The sequence below is a fragment of the Epinephelus fuscoguttatus genome, linkage group LG17 (genome assembly GCF_011397635.1).
Source record: "Epinephelus fuscoguttatus linkage group LG17, E.fuscoguttatus.final_Chr_v1".
In the NCBI taxonomy this organism is placed as follows: Eukaryota; Metazoa; Chordata; class Actinopteri; order Perciformes; family Serranidae; genus Epinephelus; species Epinephelus fuscoguttatus.
In genome coordinates, this window is record NC_064768.1 from 5,300,800 (window position 1) to 5,321,486 (window position 20,687).

Here is a 20,687-nt window from a genome sequence, read left to right on the forward strand (position 1 = left end):
CATATGAGAACAAAATACTCTGGGAATAATACAAACATGAGGGCGCACCTCACCCGCCACCATCCAGAGACACTAAACCCTCTCTGCCTTAAAATCAACCAACACTGGACACACTTAGCTCGACAAAACTACCATCCAACTGTGAGAGAGCTAAGAAAATAACACAGTCCATCACCTGCTTCATGCACAAAGATCTGCTAAAAATACATGAACCCAGGTTTGTGACTATAACGGCACATTGTCTCACAGAGGACTAGAGACTGCTGTCTCACGTTCTCCAAACTAGAGCAGTACACCAAAGTCACACTGGAGCAAACACTGCAGACCTCCTGCAAAATGCAACACAAGAATGTAACAGACAGCGCTTCTAACATGGGTGTTGTCATTCAGTTAGCGGGATACCTGCATGTGAAGTATTTCCCTCAGATCTTAATCTGGCCTCGTAGAGGGTGTTAAATCTGTCCACAGTTCAGTTTGTCAGGTGTATGCTGCAGTTCTGACTGGTTTTATGACAGTGTCGGTCAGTCTGCTTTGCATCACATTTTGCTGCAATAACAATGATTAAAGTCAGATGAACAGACTTAAAACTTTATCTTATGAGGTAAAACACATAAGAAAAAGTTTTCCTTTGGGGAAACAATTTGCAATTTGAAAAAAGGTAATAAAATGACAATATATTGTATCACAATACTCAGCATTTCGCCATACGTCTAATATTGCAATAATATCATATCATGACCTAAGCACTCCTTCTTACTAGCGTAAACTTGATGGCTACAAACAACATCATGCTACCAGATTGAGACTAAAGCTAACAGGTCTCAGGTCAAATGATGCTCCTCAAAGTCAAGGAAGGGTCCTTAAACAGCTGAATTTAAAGGAGGCCACATCATCAAATCCTGTCAAAGGACTGTTCCAGTGTCAAGGGTCACTTGAATTCTACTGAAGACTGAATCCATCCTTCAGTGAATATTCAAAGATTCATGTGTGTATCCTCAGCAGGCATGAAGTATCTGCAATTCTTTGTGCACAATTTTTTGGAATAGAAGATAGGGCCTCTTCAGTGACGCACACCTGGGGCCTGTATCACGAAGTGAGATCAACCTTTCCTGGGTTACCCAAACCTATCCTGGGTTGACTAACCCTAACAATGGCAATCAGGATAATCGGTATCACGACGCTGGATATCAGCTCGGTAACTCAACCCAGGGTTGCTTTGTCAAGAGCCGTGAACGCGCACGCAGCGTACCAATCACAATCATGAGAGAAGCGCAGTGTCACTGAGCGTCACTGAGCATCCTCACAGAGTGCCGTATGTGGGGGGAAAAAAGCATTTCTCGTGAGGATCAGAGATTACTTCTACTAAAATATGAAGAGGAGAAAAGCAACATTAGAGAAAAGCCAACACCGTGGCAGCTGCAGGAGGAGGAAACATGCGTGGCAACGCATAACGGGATGAATAATGTTTAGTTTTAGTTTAGATTAGTTTATTTGCACATAATGTTAAAAACTGACAGTATAACTTTTACAAGATTAAAAAAAGAAAAGTGCTGGAGAGGTTAGAAGCCACTAAAGGCTTATCCAAGAAATTTCTCTGTCAAAACATCAATGAAATCACATAATAGAGAAGAAAAAAAATGGGTCAGGAAAGAAGAAAGAGAGGAGGAGAGAGGGAAAAATCAAGACAAAACAAGGTAGCAAATAAAATGATGTGTAGGTTAAATGACTCATCACTGGTTCAAGCAGCTACAGTACCTGTACCTGTATATCTGACACTGATCACACCCGTGAATCCCATGAAATCAATGCTGCGCAGATAAATTGCGTGTATTACAATTATCGTCTAACATCATTGCATCTGATAAATTGGTCTTCTTTGTCATAACGTTATATATGCTACAATAAAGCTTAAAGCTGACGCCACAATTAAATCATATCAACACCAAATTGATAGTCTGAATAAAATCATCCTGATATTGAGCTGTGTTAGAAATTAACAGTTGCGCAAAAATATACCTAGTCTCCCTCTTTAAAAAACAAAAAGGAAAATCCCTCAAACACCATGAAGTGTAGACATGATAGGCTACTTTCCACATTTCCAGCAGCAAAGCTGTCAATTAGGCCCATTCTCTTTAACAGGGATCATTTCCTCCAACAAAACAAAATGTTGACACTAATTAATGGTGCTATTAAGTGTCAGCAAATTATCAGTTTCCCATCATGACTGGGCTGCATTTCTGTCAGCGGAGTAATTTTTTTCCGAACAGCTGATTGGCCAGTAGGTGGTGCTTTTTATAGGATCAGATTCAACCCTGAACTTACCCTGCTCCGGAGCAGGATAGCCGTTCAGAGTAAGTTACCATGGTGATCTACCCCGATAAGAACTGAACCAGCTTCGTGAGACCGAAAACCCAGGGTTAACCCTGAAGTTACCTCGCTAAGACATTAATCCTGCTTCGTGATACAGGCCCCTGGGAAGTCTTTAACCAGTTCCAATGCGTGTTCATCGAATGCTTGGATAGAGTCTTGCCTAACCTCTGTAGGACCCAACTTGGAAGGATCTGTCCTACCAAGGAAGCATCTTGATTTTGAGAAGCATCAAAAGTCAGCATCCTCTCCAGCTGATCATCCATGTGAATGACATTGAAAGACAGAAACAGCTTGATTTGTTTATTAATTGGTTATTTACTTTTTTATATATTTTTATTTATTTATTTTATTATTTATTTTTTGCCTCACGCATACTACACACAAACAGGAAAAAATCTAAGTCCGAAATTATTTTTATTTATTTATTTTTATTATTTTTGTGTTGTGTTTCTTTTCTTCTTCTTTTTCTCTTTGTTTTTCTGGTTAGAGTTATATAGTTAAAGATACTGCTTCTGTCTGTTGACATATTGGAAGCTTCCCCTCTTGTCTCGTGCTGTTGTACTGTTGTACGTGTTGTTGTTTTTTTTGTGTTGTTCACCTGTGTTGTATTGTTTGATGGCCTGTATTGCGCTATATAAATTTTAAAAAAGAAAAAAAAAAGAAAGACAGAAACAGCATCAGTATTGAGCTCTGAAAACAACCACCTCGTCCTGGAACGATGACGTAGTCCTTGATGTAGCCAGGGACGCATCAGGATGAATTAGTGTTTACACCACAAGAGATTTGTTGTAAAATATGTCCCAGACCACCTCAAGTGGTTTGAGTGATCACATTGCATCTTGGTGGTCATTTAGACTTGTATTTTGTGCTGTAAACATGTGATTGGATCATTTAAAATGCACTTTAATACCAGGACACAACTGCTAACATTACCTTAAACTGCAGTGTTGTCAGTTATCTGGGAATGCTAACGTTAGCAGACAAACACTGTGATATTCATATCCTAGGCTTTAGATCTTGTGTTTTTTATAATAAAGTAATGCTAACAGAACAAGTCGTTAAAACAAATCAATCCTAACTTAATGTAAAAGCTAAGGAGCTCAAAAGTTATATTTTGATTAATAGTAAATGAATGACTTCTTGTCTTAAAGGTCAAACATCTTTACCTCAGGAGTAGTTTGACAAAACAATCCCAACTCACAGTCCATTTGGTCTTTTTCAGAGCTTCCAAATGTATCACTCAGTCTTCATCAGTGGAAGGAATCTTAACTTTTCAAGCCAGCTCAAGCCAGCACAGATAAGAAGTAGTAAAAGAGCTCTGTCAGAAAATGAACTAATCTCTTCCTCTGTTGTTTTTCTCAGAAATGGAACCTGCATAACTTCAGTTGTCAACATAACCATTGACGGCAACACTTTGTCATCATCATGTAAGTTACCTGATCCAACACAGTACTTTCTTTGTCAGTTTTGTGAGTCAGAGAATCTATCATGTGGAGATCATGTTTCTGACAGATTAAGAGCTGCAGATCCATCACACATACAGACCCTTTAGGGGCCAACATCACAATGGTGTCATTTTATTAGCTGGAGGCAAAACCTGCCTCTCCACCACAGGGCTGTAGGCTACATAGGAGTCTTAAAATGTGGTCTTGTTGTGTTATTGGAAGCCAGAAAAGAAGGAGTCATGGCTCAACACTTAAATTTTATCACATACCAGCCTCCACTGACCGTCAACAAAAGCAAACATTGTGGATAAATGTGATAAGACAAAAGGACTGGACGGAGGCCATCATCAAAAATGCTCACATGTGCAGCACACACATCATATCAGATTAGGGAAAAAAGTATTTCTTGTAGAGGAATATTGGATTTCTCTGTAATGCTATCATTTTAGCTTATTAGCTAATGTTAGCTTCGATAGCAAAACAAACTGGAGGAAACCATTCAAGTGTCGTCCTCCTTTGTAAGACTGGCATAGTAATCAACCACAAAGCTTCCTCTGACATCATCCATCCACTGACAAAGAGCATAGGGGTCGGCCAGTCTAATCCCATTGGTCAGTGTTTACTTATTCAAATAACATTCATGGTCCCAGAGAGTGAGTGACCTGATATGGTAAATACAGTCTGACGCTCTACACTAAAATGAGAGCCCTGTTGGTCAAAGAAATGGAGTGTTATATTTCTACATGAATTAACAAACAGTTAAGTTAATCACATGTTCACTCCACTCGGTGCTCTGCTGCTTCATCTCCCCAGAGTGCAGTGCTCTGCTACTCAGAATGAGTATTTCTGAATGCACCGCTTGAATCATCTTCCTCCATTGTCTAAAACAAGCCAACAGAACTTGCTAGCTAACATTATCTAATGTCTGTGGAGAATTGTTTTGCCTCCAGTTCAGCCCCGCCCACCAAAAAACATCATATTGTTTACTAACGGTAAAAGGGTCTACTGCTCTGCTGCCTTCAGACGTTTGTACAGACAAAAAGCAGCTGTGGATGACAGACACTGCTGAGAATCAAACAGTAAACTTCGGTTCAGATCAAAAACTTTATTTATCCTAAATGGGCAATTCGGTTTGACAGCCTTCCCAGTTTGCATAATAGGTTAAAAAAAAAATAAGTGACATAATAAAAAAAACAATAAACATACTCGAATAGCAGCAGCACTCGAACATCAACAACAACATGTCAGTGACAATCCACACATGGGTCTCAGGAAAAAGCTACGAACACCCTTTGGCACCCACAGGTCGCCACATATGGGCTCACACAAGGCGCAAACAGCAAGAATAAAGAGAGAAACCTAGCTACTGCCATAGTCATTTAGCCACCTGATAGCAGAAGGAATAAAATAACTGTAGTAGCAGTTTGTTTTTGTAATAGGTTGAAAATGCTATATGTTGAGTTTCTGTTTAGAAAAAAAACACCCCCCTTATTTTTTAAGATAACACTGTAAAGAACTACACTAACAGAGTTGACTTGAACGCATCGAGGATTTACACCACTAGATCAGTAGATGGCGCTCACGCACTCCTTTGGATCAGGCTGAGGAGTTTCTTTTCAGGCCATACTTATTGTGAATCAGAAATAAAATGGCGCTGGCTTGATTGAGACTTTAATCCATCATGGGTCTCTTCATTGATCCGCAAATATGGTAAAAACTCCTTCTAAACTCTCTAGTTAATACTCACACAAAGGTGAATAAATAAGAAACTGTTTGTCTATGTTTTAGGATGACTGTGACCATTATATAATGTTTTGGTGTGTAGTTAATTGTGTGTATCTGCTGAGATAAATGCAACACAACAAGCTGATGGCAGCCATGTTGTTGCTCCCTGTAGAGGTTGGGTGTAGAGTACCTACAGATAATCTATGGTGGGGATTACCTGTTGCTGTACCTGATAAATGGAGAAAACAAAGGAAACTAGGGTCTTGGGGCTGGGGTCCTGGTCAGGCAGAGGAAACATTAGAACCAATGTCCTCTGCCAAGTTTTCTAGCTGATGTGTAGTGATTGGACAGCAAACTGAATGAAGTCAAGAGCAGGGTGGCTTTTCTACGGGAGACTGAGAACTCCAACTTTATGGTCTTCAAGGAAACTTGGCTCGACCCCTTGATCCTGTAGACCTCAGCCATTTTTTTAGAGAGGGTCTCCATTCATGGACAGAATTTGTGTTTTATTGTACTGGTTTTCTTTTTTCACATATTTAATGAGTGTTGCTGGACAGAGCCTCAGACCTAAACTTTTCGCTGCCAATTCACTCTAATTCTTGTACACACACTTGTAGGAAAAGTAGATACGAAAGTTAACAAGGTTAACAGTAACAGCTCAGAAAAGTAAAGATTTTAGTTTAATACATTATTGTTTATTTGTATTATTATTTAGACGCTTCCTGAAGTATTTTCGCTGTAGCCATTTGGTATTGGCCAGACATGTTTGTTTTTTTATTGCTGTTTGTTTGTTGTTCTTTGTTTCTGCTTTAAGGGGTTTAAGATTGGAAGGGGGGTGGGAGTCAGCTGTCTTACTATTTTAATGTTGCCACTTAAGGGTCAACTAGTCAAAATATGTCCTTATTCTGTAACTTTTTTGGATGTCAAAACAAAATGATTTGAATACGGGGACAGGAGGAGAGGTTTGACCCTAGCCAGCTGGAATGTATGTGGCTTGAACAGTCGAACAAAGAGAGGGAAGGTGTTTGCCTATCTTAATTCACTATCACCAGATATAATATTTCTATTGGAAACTCATTTGAAAAATTATACTCATACCAGACTTAAGTGTAAAGGGATTGGAAATGTGTATCACTCATCTTTTCCCGCAAAAGCTAGAGGTACAGCAGTCATGATAATGAAAGGCATTCTTTTTATTCACAAAGCCACAGTATCTGATGAAGTGGGGAAATTTATTCTACACCTCTTACCCTACTGAACATATACACACCCAATGTGGACAACTCATCATTCTTCAAGAAAGTGACATCTCTTATACCAGATATATCCCGGGTGCGTGGTGTCAGTCCGACCACCCAATGGTTCGACTACCCATTAGTCCGACTACCCAAAGGTCCGACCTAGTATTTGAATCCCATTAGTCCAACCTCCCAAAAATCCGACTGCAGTAAAGTTACATTTCAGGGGGGAGCAGGCAACTTTCCCCTTTCAGTAAACACAGAGCAGCGGTACCACTAAACAGCTGCAACGTCTCCATGCATGGACTGTGAGGACAGTTGCGTTTATCTCATGACGGGAAATCACATCTTCTGCTATATGTGACGTACATGCCCTTATTTGGATAACACATCCTGGTATTCCCACACATGGGAAGATGTTTTAAGTAGGGGGGGCTGCTAACTGAATGAGTGTGTGTGTGTGTATATATATATATACATATATATATATATATATATATATATATATATATATCATTTTTTTATTTAAGATTTTTAAGTTTACAGTTACTGCTGAGTGTAAGATACTACAGCCTGCAGCCACCACCAGGTGGGGCTGCAGACCCGGCAGCACCCCACTTTGGGTACTCCACTTTCCCACGCTACTGGTTAGATGTAGTTTATTTGTACGTAATGGCAGGAAGGGGGAGGAAGGAAAGAGGGAGGAAAGAGAAAATGAGGGGGTGAGATAAGAAGGAACAGTCAAAACAGAGTTTGACCCAGCCAGCCTCCACAGAAAGTTAACCAGGGTTACGGTCTTCACTCCTCGATGAGGGTGGCTCTTGGCACATGGACCTCAGACTTCAGCCTCCAGAGAGGCATGGAGGGTCCACAGCTGAGAGAGCTGTAAACTGTTCAATTTTGCATTTATATGCATTACTAAATAATTAATTTTGCTATTGAGCGATTTTTCTTTGATGTCAGATTTTCTTTTGCAATTTGCCTATATAATTTTGCCTATAATATTGAGTAATAATAATTATAAAAACAAATAATAATAATAATAAAGTAATATACACTATGTATGTACACTGTGCTGCATCCAATACAGTTACTGGATGATTGTGGACAGTACTGAACCTTTTATGTGGAAATCAGACATGAAAAATGCATAAATCAAATTTTTAACATAGGCAAACATGAGAGATTGTGGCATCACCTGTCTTAGCATTTTTCAATACTTTCCACCACTGGGATTTCGTAGGACTTTTGATATGTTATAACTAACATAATTATGAGTCTAAAACAACTATAAGCAGAGAGACAGAGAAACAATTATGCAGCCATACAGAAGTTTAAAAGTCCAAACAAAATATTTATTGACAAGAAACAATTATAATCAATTCCATAATTCAAAGTAGATTTTTGCTCAACCAAAAATATATAAAGCTTTTCGGGGAGGCTCTCGTTCACTGTCCGATGATGACCCATCGGCAGAATCCACCCAGTATACGTCACTAAGTCCTGACACTTCCCCTTCATCAGACTCTCCCTCATTCATGCTGTTCAGCAAGTATAATGCCTGATACACAGTAAATCTCTTTCTCTTATTCTCCAATTGTCTTCTTGGGGATTGGATTGGGTTTGACTGGGGAAGGACATTGGGTCTGTGTTTTATTAAGGGCAATTGTGGGGTTAGGCCTATTTGTTTTCTGTATCGGCGTGACCCGATATGTTAATTGAGTGAATTGTCCGAGCTGGATGTGTGTTAATTTGAGTTTGATTTAATTTAATTACACTTAAGTTGTTGAGTTAAACTAACCATACGAGTCCTTTTCATTTTTTATACAATTTATTGCTGCATTTTGAAAGCAAAAAGAGTTAAGTTTTTTGGGGGTTTCATGTTATACCATGTTCATGGTAAGGTTTTCAGCTTGGCACCATGAACCTGTGCCTCCCATGATCTGTAAAAGTAGCATTGTGACATAAGCCTCAGTTTCTGTTGTTGGCAAACTGTTACAAGCTGATGAATTCGCTGGTCAAGGCTAGGCAAAACGTTAGTAGGCTATGGTTTGTCTCTAACAAAATACTTTCTGTAGACGTGCTGCAAGAAGGATTAATGCTTAATATACATCCGCAGCCAGAGCGCATTACACTGTCAATAGGCTTTATGGATGTGTTATCCAAATAAGGGCATGTACATCACATATAGCAGATGGATGTGATTTCCCGTTGATGAGATAAATGCAACTGTCCTCACAGTCCGTGCCGGCACAGTGAGGGAGAAATGCACAGACTGCTTCATGTTGGAAATGTTGTGGTCAGACTACTAGGTATGAAATCTTAACGAAACCCAAAGATATTAATGACCGATTTCTCCAATTTTATAAAAAGCTGTACACATCCAAAATTAATACAGACTACACTGCTATGAGAGATTTTCTAGATAAATGCAACCTCTCACAAATAGATGAGGCAGAGTCAGCTCAGCTGAACTCTGAAATTTCAATTAAAGAAATCCAAAAAGCCATCACCTCACTTAAGAGCAATAAAGCCCCTGGCCCTGATGCCTACCTGGTGAGCTGTATAAAAAAAAAATTATGAAATTCTTTAACCATACTTACATAGAATGTTTACTCAAGCTCACACTGATGGTGCCCTTCCTCCTACCCTAACGGAGGCAGTTATCACAATGATATATAAAAAGGGTAAGGACCCAGAAGAAATGGGCTCCTTTCTTCCTATTTCTCTGTTAAACCAAGATGGCAAATTGTTTTCTAAAGTTAGACTGAGTCCCCTTTTAGGAAAATGAGTGCATTCAGGGGCGGCACGGTGGTGTGGTGGTTAGCACTCTCGCCTCACAGCAAGAGGGTTGCCGGTTCGATCCCGGGCATGGGAGCCCTTCTGTGCGGAGTTTGCATGTTCTCCCCGTGTCAGCGTGGGTTCTCTCCAGGCACTCCGGCTTCATCCCACAGTCCAAAGACATGCAGATTGGGGACTAGGTTAATTGATAACTCTAAATTGTCCATAGGTGTGAATGTGAGCGTGAATGGTTGTCTGTCTCTATGTGTCAGCCCTGCGATAGTCTGGCGACCTGTCCAGGGTGTACCCTGCCTCTCGCCCCAATGTCAGCTGGGATAGGCTCCAGCCCCCCGCGACCCTCAAGAGGATGAAGCGGTTAGAAGATGAATGAATGAATGAGTGCATTCAGACCAGACAGGTTTTATACCAAATAGAAACTCCTTTTTTAACCTTAGGCAACTATACAACATCGTATACTCTACTGACAGACCGAGAGAAGAACTAGCTGTTCTGTCGCTTGATGCAGAAAAAGCATTTGACCAAGACGAATGGCCTTATCTGTTTGAAATTTTAAAAAGGTTCAAATTTGGAGAAAAATTCATTTCAGTAGTCAAGCTTCTCCACAACAACCGTACAGAGGAACGAGACAGGGATGCCCTCTATCACTCTTGATCTTTGCCCTAGAATATTGAGTCTCTTGCTGAGAGTATCCATTCAGATCATTTAAATCATGGTTACAATACTGAAAATTCTACAAATAAAATATAATTTTATGCTGATGATGTTCTTTTATACATCACTCAGCCACAAGCTACAATTCCGAACCTGCTTGAAAAAATCAACTCATTTGGAGCCTTTCCTGGATATAGGATAAAGTGTAGTCAGCATGAGTTGATGCCTATACATGTACAACATGTCTCCTGGTTACAAAATCTTCCTTTTAAAATATCTACAGAGAAATTTACATGTCTAGGAATTCAGATTACAAAATACCACAAAAATGTATTCAAAGCAAACTTTCCTCCTCCAGAATTAATGCCATTAAAATGTTATTTCTGCGTCAATTACTGTGCTTATTTCAGAATATACCTGTGCTTCTTGCTAAGTCCTTCTTCAAACATTTAGGGCTCTAGTTTCCCGCCACGGCGCAGGGTGGCGAACCCCGCGCAGAGCTAGTTTCGAGCAGCGCAACCCAAGGCGCTCGGTTTGGTAGTTTGGCAGACCAAGGTCCGCTGAGATGGGTGTGGCGGCACAGCAGGGGGAGGTGTCGACAGATCCAGCTTGGCGCAGTGACAGTTTCGTGCCAAAAGGCTTCGCCAAAGGTGCGTTAAAAGCTCACCAGTTGAAACTACATCGACTGTCAGTGCAGGCGGAGCGCAGCCAGTGTAGGGGAAGTTTGGCTAACCGGCGGACAGTGCGCACACGTCACCAAAACCTCACAGGCAGGTTTCCAGAATGCCAGGCACATTAACGATGCAATGCAACTATCTGCAATCAGCACATAAATGTATCTCTATATCGACTGTCCCGTCACATCTGATGTCAGATCAAAGGGGATTGGCACGTTTGGCACGCGTAATGGAAACCCAACCTGATTTGATTAACACAGCTGCAAACTAATGAGTTCACATCCCTCTCAGCCAACCACAAACAGCCACATCATCAGATAGGGAGTATATATTCAGCATCTGTCATCTTAGAAAAGTCAAAAGAAAAGAAACAGAGTGAGACTGTGAGAGAGAAAGAGAGAGAGCACGCACGAGAGAAAGGCAACATTGATTTACAATTGTGGTGACCTCCTCCCAGGCTACCTTTGCATCATCAGCCCGTGGAGGTCTGCTCGCAGTTCCGTATATTCGGACACTGCGAGCTTGGACCTCCCGGACTAAAACATCAGTTTCCTGCTGGGAGGAGTTTGGCCGTCTGACGCTGCTGCTCTCTTCTGCCATGGCGAATTGAGTAAACGTTCATTACGCCTTCGCACGGCGCATTTAAGGGCGAGGAGAGGGGCTAATTTGATTGGTGTGATGTGTGTAAAACCCACTCCACACCTTCTCTCCTCCCTCTTTCTGACTTGCGCAGGTAGGAGGGACGGAGGTGGGAAAGAGGAGTAGCTGCACCAGGGCACACGGTGTGCCAAACTTGCAAAATCTGCCTGGCCACATCCAGTTGGCGGAGCGCAGGTGCGCTGCGCCTCCACCTCGTCCGGTCTGCCAAACTAGAGGCCATAGACTCAATTGTGGTCCCTTTTTTATGGAACTACAATACACATAGAATTGGCAAGAAACACGTCTGCAAATCTAAAAAGGAGGGGGATCTGGCACTTCCAAATTTTATGTCATATTATTGGGCCTCAAATATGATGATTGTGACATTTTCTCTAGATGACAGAGCAATTCCACCAAGCAGGCTTAAAATTGAATGAGAAGCTTGTAAACCTCACTACATAGGTGGCATTTTTCTGTCACGAATCTGGAAACAAATCAAATCACATTTTAATCTAGAACCCATATCCCACGCTTTACCCATTTTTGGAAACCCGACCTTTGCACCAGCTAATCTAGATAATGCTTTTACAATCTGGAAAAAGGCAGGTATCCACACTATAGGAGACTTGTACATTGAGGGCACCTTTGCTTCTTTTGCTCAAATACAGAGTAAATATAAACTGTTCAGATACTTGCAAATAAGAGACTACATTAGGAAATACCTGCAAAATTCTAAGACTTTTAGAGGCTCTAGTCTTGACAAATGCCTTCAATCCACATCAGACTCAGGAAAATTAATATCTTACAGTACCAGTCAAAAGTTTGGACACACTCTTATAGACAAACTTTCATATTTTGATAAGGTTTGGGCACCTGTCACTCAGTATTTTATTTTAAAAAATTGCATCAGCAGTACTGAGAGTACGGTAGGGAGAGTGCCGTTTGAGGAGCTCAGGCAGGTAGGGGGGAGCCAGGTTGTGGAGAGTTTTGAAAGTGATGACGAAGAGTTTGAAGTGAGTACACTGGGGAATGGGAGAGCCAGTGGAGGTTTTGAAGGACGGGGATAATGTGATCACGGCTTCGCGAGTGTGTGAGACAGACAGCTGAGTTCTGGATATATTGTAGTTTCTTGAGTGTTTTGGCCAACAAACCATAGAGGAGCGGTGTAGTCTGGAAGTAATGAATATGTGGATGTCCGTCTCTACAACTGAAAAGAAGAGGGATGGATGGAGGCGGGCGATGTTCCTGAGGTGGAAGAAGGCAGTTTTGGTGATATGTTTGATATGTTGGTCAAAGGAGAGGGTTTGATCAAAGATGACACCAAGGTTACAGACATGGGAGGAGAGCACAGTGCAACCGTGGATGGAGAGGGAGAAATTCACAACAAATACATTCTTAGGTTTCACAGTATCTGTTTATTGTTGTTTTATTTAAGTTTTCTGACTTGGTTCCTGTCCTCAGACTTCAACATTACCTCTGAGTTTTACCTGCTGCCGAGCTGTGACAGCTGTCTGCTCATGAGCGTCAACAGCACCGCCAGAAACCTTGACAAGTTACTGCAGATGATGAATTTCAGCAGCAACGTTACAGGGGACAAGATCAACGCCCGTGCTCTTTACCTAAATGGTAGGATGGAATGAGTCAGAGAGAGAAAATAAAATATATTACATCCGAAACATTACACCATTTTTGTTGTTTTGTTTCCAGCCAGAGAGTCGACCCTGCAGGACTCGGACCTGGAGCATTTCAAACAGCAGGCGAGCTGCCTCGGCTTCTCCAGAGAGCCAGACATCCTCTATGACCCCAAGAACGGTGCTTTACCTTTTAAACCCATCTGATTAAAGAATGAAATCAAGATTTGTGATTTCATACAGAACTGATTCTTTTATCTCTTTTTCTCTCTACAGAGTTCTGTGCTGAAGGTGAGGGCATTAAGATGTCAATCACATGAGGTCAAGGTTAACTTAATGAATATTTCAAACTGTAACTGAGGAAGTAAAGAGATAAAAAAAAAAAGTGACTCAAACATCAAACATGTGGTCCTTGTTTTTTATTCTGAATCTAATAAAATGCTCTAACACCAAGGTTTTCAAACTTTGAAGCACCTCGCTGTAACATGAGCACTGGCTATGAAAATGAGACCTAGCAATGAGAGTTGGGCTTTGCTGTAAAATAGGGCCCCGAGACTGATTGCTTAAATTTGCATCAAAAATCAAACTCCCACTTGGAGATGTAACTCAGTCAAATCTGAACAAACATGAAACACATTTTTATGCCTCTGCTCTGGCGATAGCAATGGCTTTAGGCATTATGTTTTCAGGTTGTCCGTCCTTCTGTCTCATTCTCGTGAACACAATATCTAAAGAGCACCTCAAGGGAATTTCTTCAAATTTGGCACAAGGGATGACGTGGACATGAGGATGAACTTGTTATATTTTGGTAGTCAATGGTCAAATGTCAAGGTCGCTGTGACCTTGCATCCATCTCATTCTCTTGAATATGATATCTCAAGAACAGTTTGAGGGAATTTCTTCAAATTTGGCACAAATGTCCACTTAGGGTGCTTTCACACCTTCCCTGATTGATTCAGTTCAATCGAATTCAAGTTTGTTTGCCACCTAAGTGCAGTTTGTTTGGGCAGATGTGAACACAGCACAACAGCAATTGCACTCAAGTGCGCACCAAAACACCTCTCTTTAAGAAGCTCTCAGTCCGGTTACAAACGAACTCTGCCGAAAGAACTCTTGTGGTGAAAACTTGTTCCCACCTTGATCCGAACCAACTGCTGTCTCATTACGCATTGTTTGGGTTTAACATGACCATGTCCGGAGGATCATTAATGTGTCCTCCTGCATTGCCTTAATATGCAAATTCGGCACATCCAATGCATCAAAATATTGTTTTATAGTTGGAGTCGCACCTCGTTTTCAAACTGTATGGTTTGCCTAAAATGAACAATGCAAGCAATATAGCAGACGATGACCAGCACTAAAATCAACCTGCATAGCTGTCTCTCCATTTTGACATCAGAAAGTGTTGCATTTATCTTGCAAGTATACTCTTCTTCAGTGTTTTGTTTGCTTCCTGGATTTTTTCCGCATGGAAATTCTGGCCAATCAAGAGCAGCTTTCACAAGGCATTTTATCTGGTCCACTTGTAAATGCTGCCATGAAGACAGAACCAACTCTAGGCAATTATGCAATGTTGTAACAAATTAGTCCCTGATTCAGACCAAAGCAAGACAACTCTAGGTCTGAAAGCATCCTTAGACTGATTAGTTTTTGGTGGTCAAAGCTCACTGTGACCTTCTCTGCCTTATTCTCATGAATGTGATATCTCAAGAACACTTTGAGGAATTTTTTGGACTCAGCAATGAGCTGATTGGATTTTAGTGGTCAAAGTGTGACACCACCACAAAGGTGAGGGAAGAGACATGTACAATATTGTTAGAGTGTCTTAAAGTAGAATAGCCTTCAAATATACTGTCAGTGTGTTTTACAGTGTTGCTCTCTTCCCGCTGCTCTATCTTGTTACCACCTGTTCCAGTTCGGGTGTGTTGCTGCACACAGGTGAAGGGGCAATTAATCACGTTGGAGCCTATTTAAGTTTTCCTTAAGTACGTTTTTCTGCTGGTGTCAGTTGGAAGCCAGAGTCAGGTCTCTTATTTTGTGGTCTAAGGTCAGTGTGACCTCACAAAATATGTTTTTAACCTTGATTCAAGAATTCATATGCTATGTAAGGCAAAACTTTACACAAATGTCTGACAGGATAAAATAATGAAGTGATGACATTTTATATCCAAAGGGTCAAAGGTCAATTTCACTGTGACATCATAATGTCCTGCATAAAACACTTTGCTGTCCATTATTCACCATCATATCTCAAGAACAGAAGTGGAGACATTTGGTCAGATACTGAATTGGTAATCTTGCAGATTGTATAGATCTTCTGTGTGGGAGGCATCCATGTTTTCACAGACATGGCTATAAACTGTGAGAGAGATTTGACTGATGCTCTGAGGCATACAGTCATGGGGTAATTCTGGTTGGAATATAATGTAGCTTACACTTTCTGTGGATATCATTATCTCTGTGTCCGTCCAGAATACACATCCTTAAAATTCCAGACACTGCAAAACCTCCCTAAGAATCATCATGTATTTGTTTTCTTCAGTATCGCAGTGATCCAGTGAAAGTTTTCTGTACATGAGTGCACTGTAAACAGGAGTTGCTGATAGCCAGCATCCGTTTGACTTCATGTCAACTTGTAGCCCGCAGCTGAACTGAATGACTCAATGGCAACATCATACACCCTGTTTACATCCCCCAAAGCATAATGGGAACTGTATTTTTAAAGCTTAGCAAATGATCATCCCTAAAATAGAGGTAAGACAAAAAAAATAAGAGAGACAAAGTCCATTATTGTTTACTCTTTTCTACCACAATCAGTGTTTTATTTGGCACAACGAAGGCTCAGAATGTCCTATTGACTTTTTGGCAGGGGTACGTATCACGTACACATTTAACAGGTGACTAATCACACATATTCAAGCTCTAGTTTATGTGTCATTTCAGTTCTTAGAAATAATTTATCAGAAAAGTAACGTTACAAACAACAGCAAACATTATTCACCAGCAACAATAAAGAGCAAACAATATTTTAAGGCTCAGCCTTCATCATTGTTTATCAGGAAATCATGCCAAACTCTGTGAGTCTGTGTGGACGTTAGAATATCTGTCCTTTTGGATTTTAATCGCGTATGACTTCAACATGAAACCAGCAGTATTCACAGAAAAGTTCTAGATTCACATTCAGATTTATTTACTCAAGATGAAATCTCATAACCGTAAAACCGTCTTGTAGAAAGGTTAAGAGATACAGAAATTCTACTTATCAGATAGTAAGAAATCAATAATAGAATATCTCTTATATTTTAAACCAAAGCTTTTCCGATACATGATTTTTTTAAAACCCCAAAACTTCATATGCCTTTCAACAATGGCTTAAGGAAGATATGACGGGACCCTGTGCACACTGTCATGCTTAACACAAAAAGAGACTTGACATTGGACAACATCCACATGCATATTACAAAGAAATTACTCATTTAATTGAATAGTTTTTATAGTTTATTTATAGATTTCACAGCTTACATAGAAAAAGCATAATTAGTTTGAGATAGCTAGTGACTAGAAAATAAAAATAAAAAAGTAAACCATGACGAGATGGGTTTGCCCTTTTGAGGACATACTGTATAAAGCAAATGGCACCACTTGTAAATCAGTAACATTATTTTTATCATTCCTCTTTGAACACAGGCATATATTTAAGGTGGCAATCTGAATCACTTTCAAGGACCCACTCTTGCTACAACCTACCCATCCCACAAGCCCATAACCGCAGCACCTACACTGTCTTTATTTAAGCCCATGTCTTTCAAAACGATCCACTCTAATATCTACAAATAAATCAAAATTCCTCTCTATTCAACTATGGATTCATCACCCTCCTTAAATCACACCATCAATAGACGGTCTAATGGCCAAAGACTTTATCACATTTTGCATTCCAATGTGCACGTTAATAAATATTATTTTTTACTTTAAAAACGAATGTCAAGGTCGCTGTGACCTTGCATCCATCTCATTCTCTTGAATATGATATCTCAAGAACAGTTTGAGGGAATTTCTTCAAATTTGGCACAAATGTCCACTTAGGGTGCTTTCACACCTTCCCTGATTGATTCAGTTCAATCGAATTCAAGTTTGTTTGCCACCTAAGTGCAGTTTGTTTGGGCAGATGTGAACACAGCACAACAGCAATTGCACTCAAGTGCGCACCAAAACACCTCTCTTTAAGAAGCTCTCAGTCCGGTTACAAACGAACTCTGCCGAAAGAACTCTTGTGGTGAAAACTTGTTCCCACCTTGATCCGAACCAACTGCTGTCTCATTACGCATTGTTTGGGTTTAACATGACCATGTCCGGAGGATCATTAATGTGTCCTCCTGCATTGCCTTAATATGCAAATTCGGCACATCCAATGCATCAAAATATTGTTTTATAGTTGGAGTCGCGCCTCGTTTTCAAACTGTATGGTTTGCCTAAAATGAACAATGCAAGCAATATAGCAGACGATGACCAGCACTAAAATCAACCTGCATAGCTGTCTCTCCATTTTGACATCAGAAAGTGTTGCATTTATCTTGCAAGTATACTCTTCTTCAGTGTTTTGTTTGCTTCCTGGATTTTTTCCGCATGGAAATTCTGGCCAATCAAGAGCAGCTTTCACAAGGCATTTTATCTGGTCCACTTGTAAATGCTGCCATGAAGACACGAACCAACTCTAGGCAATTATGCAATGTTGTAACAAATTAGTCCCTGATTCAGACCAAAGCAAGACAACTCTAGGTCTGAAAGCATCCTTAGACTGATTAGTTTTGGTGGTCATAGCTCACTGTGACCTTCTCTGCCTTATTCTCATGAATGTGATATCTCAAGAACACTTTGAGGGAATTTTTTGGACTCAGCAATGAGCTGATTGGATTTTAGTGGTCAAAGTGTGACACCACCACAAAGGTGAGGGAAGAGACATGTACAATATTGTTAGAGTGTCTTAAAGTAGAATAGCCTTCAAATATACTGTCAGTGTGTTTTACAGTGTTGCTCTCTTCCCGCTGCTCTATCTTGTTACCACCTGTTCCAGTTCGGGTGTGTTGCTGCACACAGGTGAAGGGGCAATTAATCACGTTGGAGCCTATTTAAGTTTTCCTTAAGTACGTTTTTCTGCTGGTGTCAGTTGGAAGCCAGAGTCAGGTCTCTTATTTTGTGGTCTAAGGTCAGTGTGACCTCACAAAATATGTTTTTGGCCTTGATTCAAGAATTCATATGCTATGTAAGGCAAAACTTTACACAAATGTCTGACAGGATAAAATAATGAAGTGATGACATTTTATATCCAAAGGGTCAAAGGTCAATTTCACTGTGACATCATAATGTCCTGCATAAAACACTTTGCTGTCCATTATTCACCATCATATCTCAAGAACAGAAGTGGAGACATTTGGTCAGATACTGAATTGGTAATCTTGCAGATTGTATAGATCTTCTGTGTGGGAGACATCCATGTTTTCACAGACATGGCTATAAACTGTGAGAGAGATTTGACTGATGCTCTGAGGCATACAGTCATGGGACGGTAATTCTGGTTGGAATATAATGTAGCTTACACTTTCTGTGGATATCATTATCTCTGTGTCCGTCCAGAATACACATCCTTAAAATTCACGCAGACACTGCAAAACCTCCCTAAGAATCATCATGTATTTGTTTTCTTCAGTATCGCAGTGATCCAGTGAAAGTTTTCTGTACATGAGTGCACTGTAAACAGGAGTTGCTGATAGCCAGCATCCGTTTGACTTCATGTCAACTTGTAGCCCGCAGCTGAACTGAATGACTCAATGGCAACATCATACACCCTGTTTACATCCCCCAAAGCATAATGGGAACTGTATTTTTAAAGCTTAGCAAATGATCATCCCTAAAATAGAGGTAAGACAAAAAAAATAAGAGAGACAAAGTCCATTATTGTTTACTCTTTTCTACCACAATCAGTGTTTTATTTGGCACAAGGCTCAGAATGTCCTATTGACTTTTGGCAGAGTACGTATCACGTACACATTTAACAGGTGACTAATCACACATATTCAAGCTCTAGTTTATGTGTCATTTCAGTTCTTAGAAATAATTTATCAGAAAAGTAACGTTACAAACAACAGCAAACATTATTCACCAGCAACAATAAAGAGCAAACAATATTTTAAGGCTCAGCCTTCATCATTGTTTATCAGGAAATCATGCCAAACTCTGTGAGTCTGTGTGGACGTTAGAATATCTGTCCTTTTGGATTTTAATCGCGTATGACTTCAACATGAAACCAGCAGTATTCACAGAAAAGTTCTAGATTCACATTCAGATTTATTTACTCAAGATGAAATCTCATAACCGTAAAACCGTCTTGTAGAAAGGTTAAGAGATACAGAAATTCTACTTATCAGATAGTAAGAAATCAATAATAGAATATCTCTTATATTTTAAACCAAAGCTTTTCCGATACATGATTTTTGAAAACCCCAAAACTTCATATGCCTTTCAACAATGGCTTAAGGAAGATATGACGGGACCCTGTGCACACTGTCATGCTTAACACAAAAAGAGACTTGACATTGGACAACATCCACATGCATATTACAAAGAAATTACTCATTTAATTGAATAGTTTTATATAGTTTATTTATAGATTTCACAGCTTACATAGAAAAAGCATAATTAGTTTGAGATAGCTAGTGACTAGAAAATAAAAATAAAAAAGTAAACCATGACGTAGATGGGTTTGCCCTTTTGAGGACATACTGTATAAAGCAAATGGCACCACTTGTAAATCAGTAACATTATTTTTATCATTCCTCTTTGAACACAGGCATATATTTAAGGTGGCAATCTGAATCACTTTCAAGGACCCACTCTTGCTACAACCTACCCATCCCACAAGCCCATAACCGCAGCACCTACACTGTCTTTATTTAAGCCCATGTCTTTCAAAACGATCCACTCTAATATCTACAAATAAATCAAAATTCCTCTCTATTCAACTATGGATTCATCACCCTCCTTAAATCACACCATCAATAGACGGTCTAATGGCCAAAGACTTTATCACATTTTGCATTCCAATGTGCACGTTAATAAATATTATTTTTACTTTAAAAACGAATGTCAAGGTCGCTGTGACCTTGCATCCATCTCATTCTCTTGAATATGATATCTCAAGAACAGTTTGAGGGAATTTCTTCAAATTTGGCACAAATGTCCACTTAGGGTGCTTTCACACCTTCCCTGATTGATTCAGTTCAATCGAATTCAAGTTTGTTTGCCACCTAAGTGCAGTTTGTTTGGGCAGATGTGAACACAGCACAACAGCAATTGCACTCAAGTTCGCGCAAAACACCTCTCTTTAAGAAGCTCTCAGTCCGGTTACAAGCGAACTCTGCGAAAGAACTCTTGTGGTGAAAACTTGTTCCCACCTTGATCCGAACCAACTGCTGTCTCATTACGCATTGTTTGGGTTTAACATGACCATGT

At 40.1% G+C, this 20,687-nt stretch overlaps 1 protein-coding gene across 1 annotated transcript in view; it reads left to right on the top strand.

Annotated features, from left to right (window-relative positions):
* LOC125904316 (uncharacterized) overlaps positions 1 to 13,580 on the top strand; it is a 33,482-nt gene extending 19,902 nt beyond the window's left edge. Inside the window, exons 3-6 of the mRNA XM_049601658.1 lie at positions 3,733 to 3,797; positions 13,009 to 13,173; positions 13,255 to 13,359; positions 13,455 to 13,580. Coding sequence (XP_049457615.1) covers positions 3,733 to 3,797; positions 13,009 to 13,173; positions 13,255 to 13,359; positions 13,455 to 13,498 — 379 coding nt within the window. The 3' untranslated portion in view covers positions 13,499 to 13,580. The remainder of the gene's footprint in view (positions 1 to 3,732; positions 3,798 to 13,008; positions 13,174 to 13,254; positions 13,360 to 13,454) is intronic.
* The last annotated feature ends 7,107 nt before the right edge of the window (positions 13,581 to 20,687 follow it).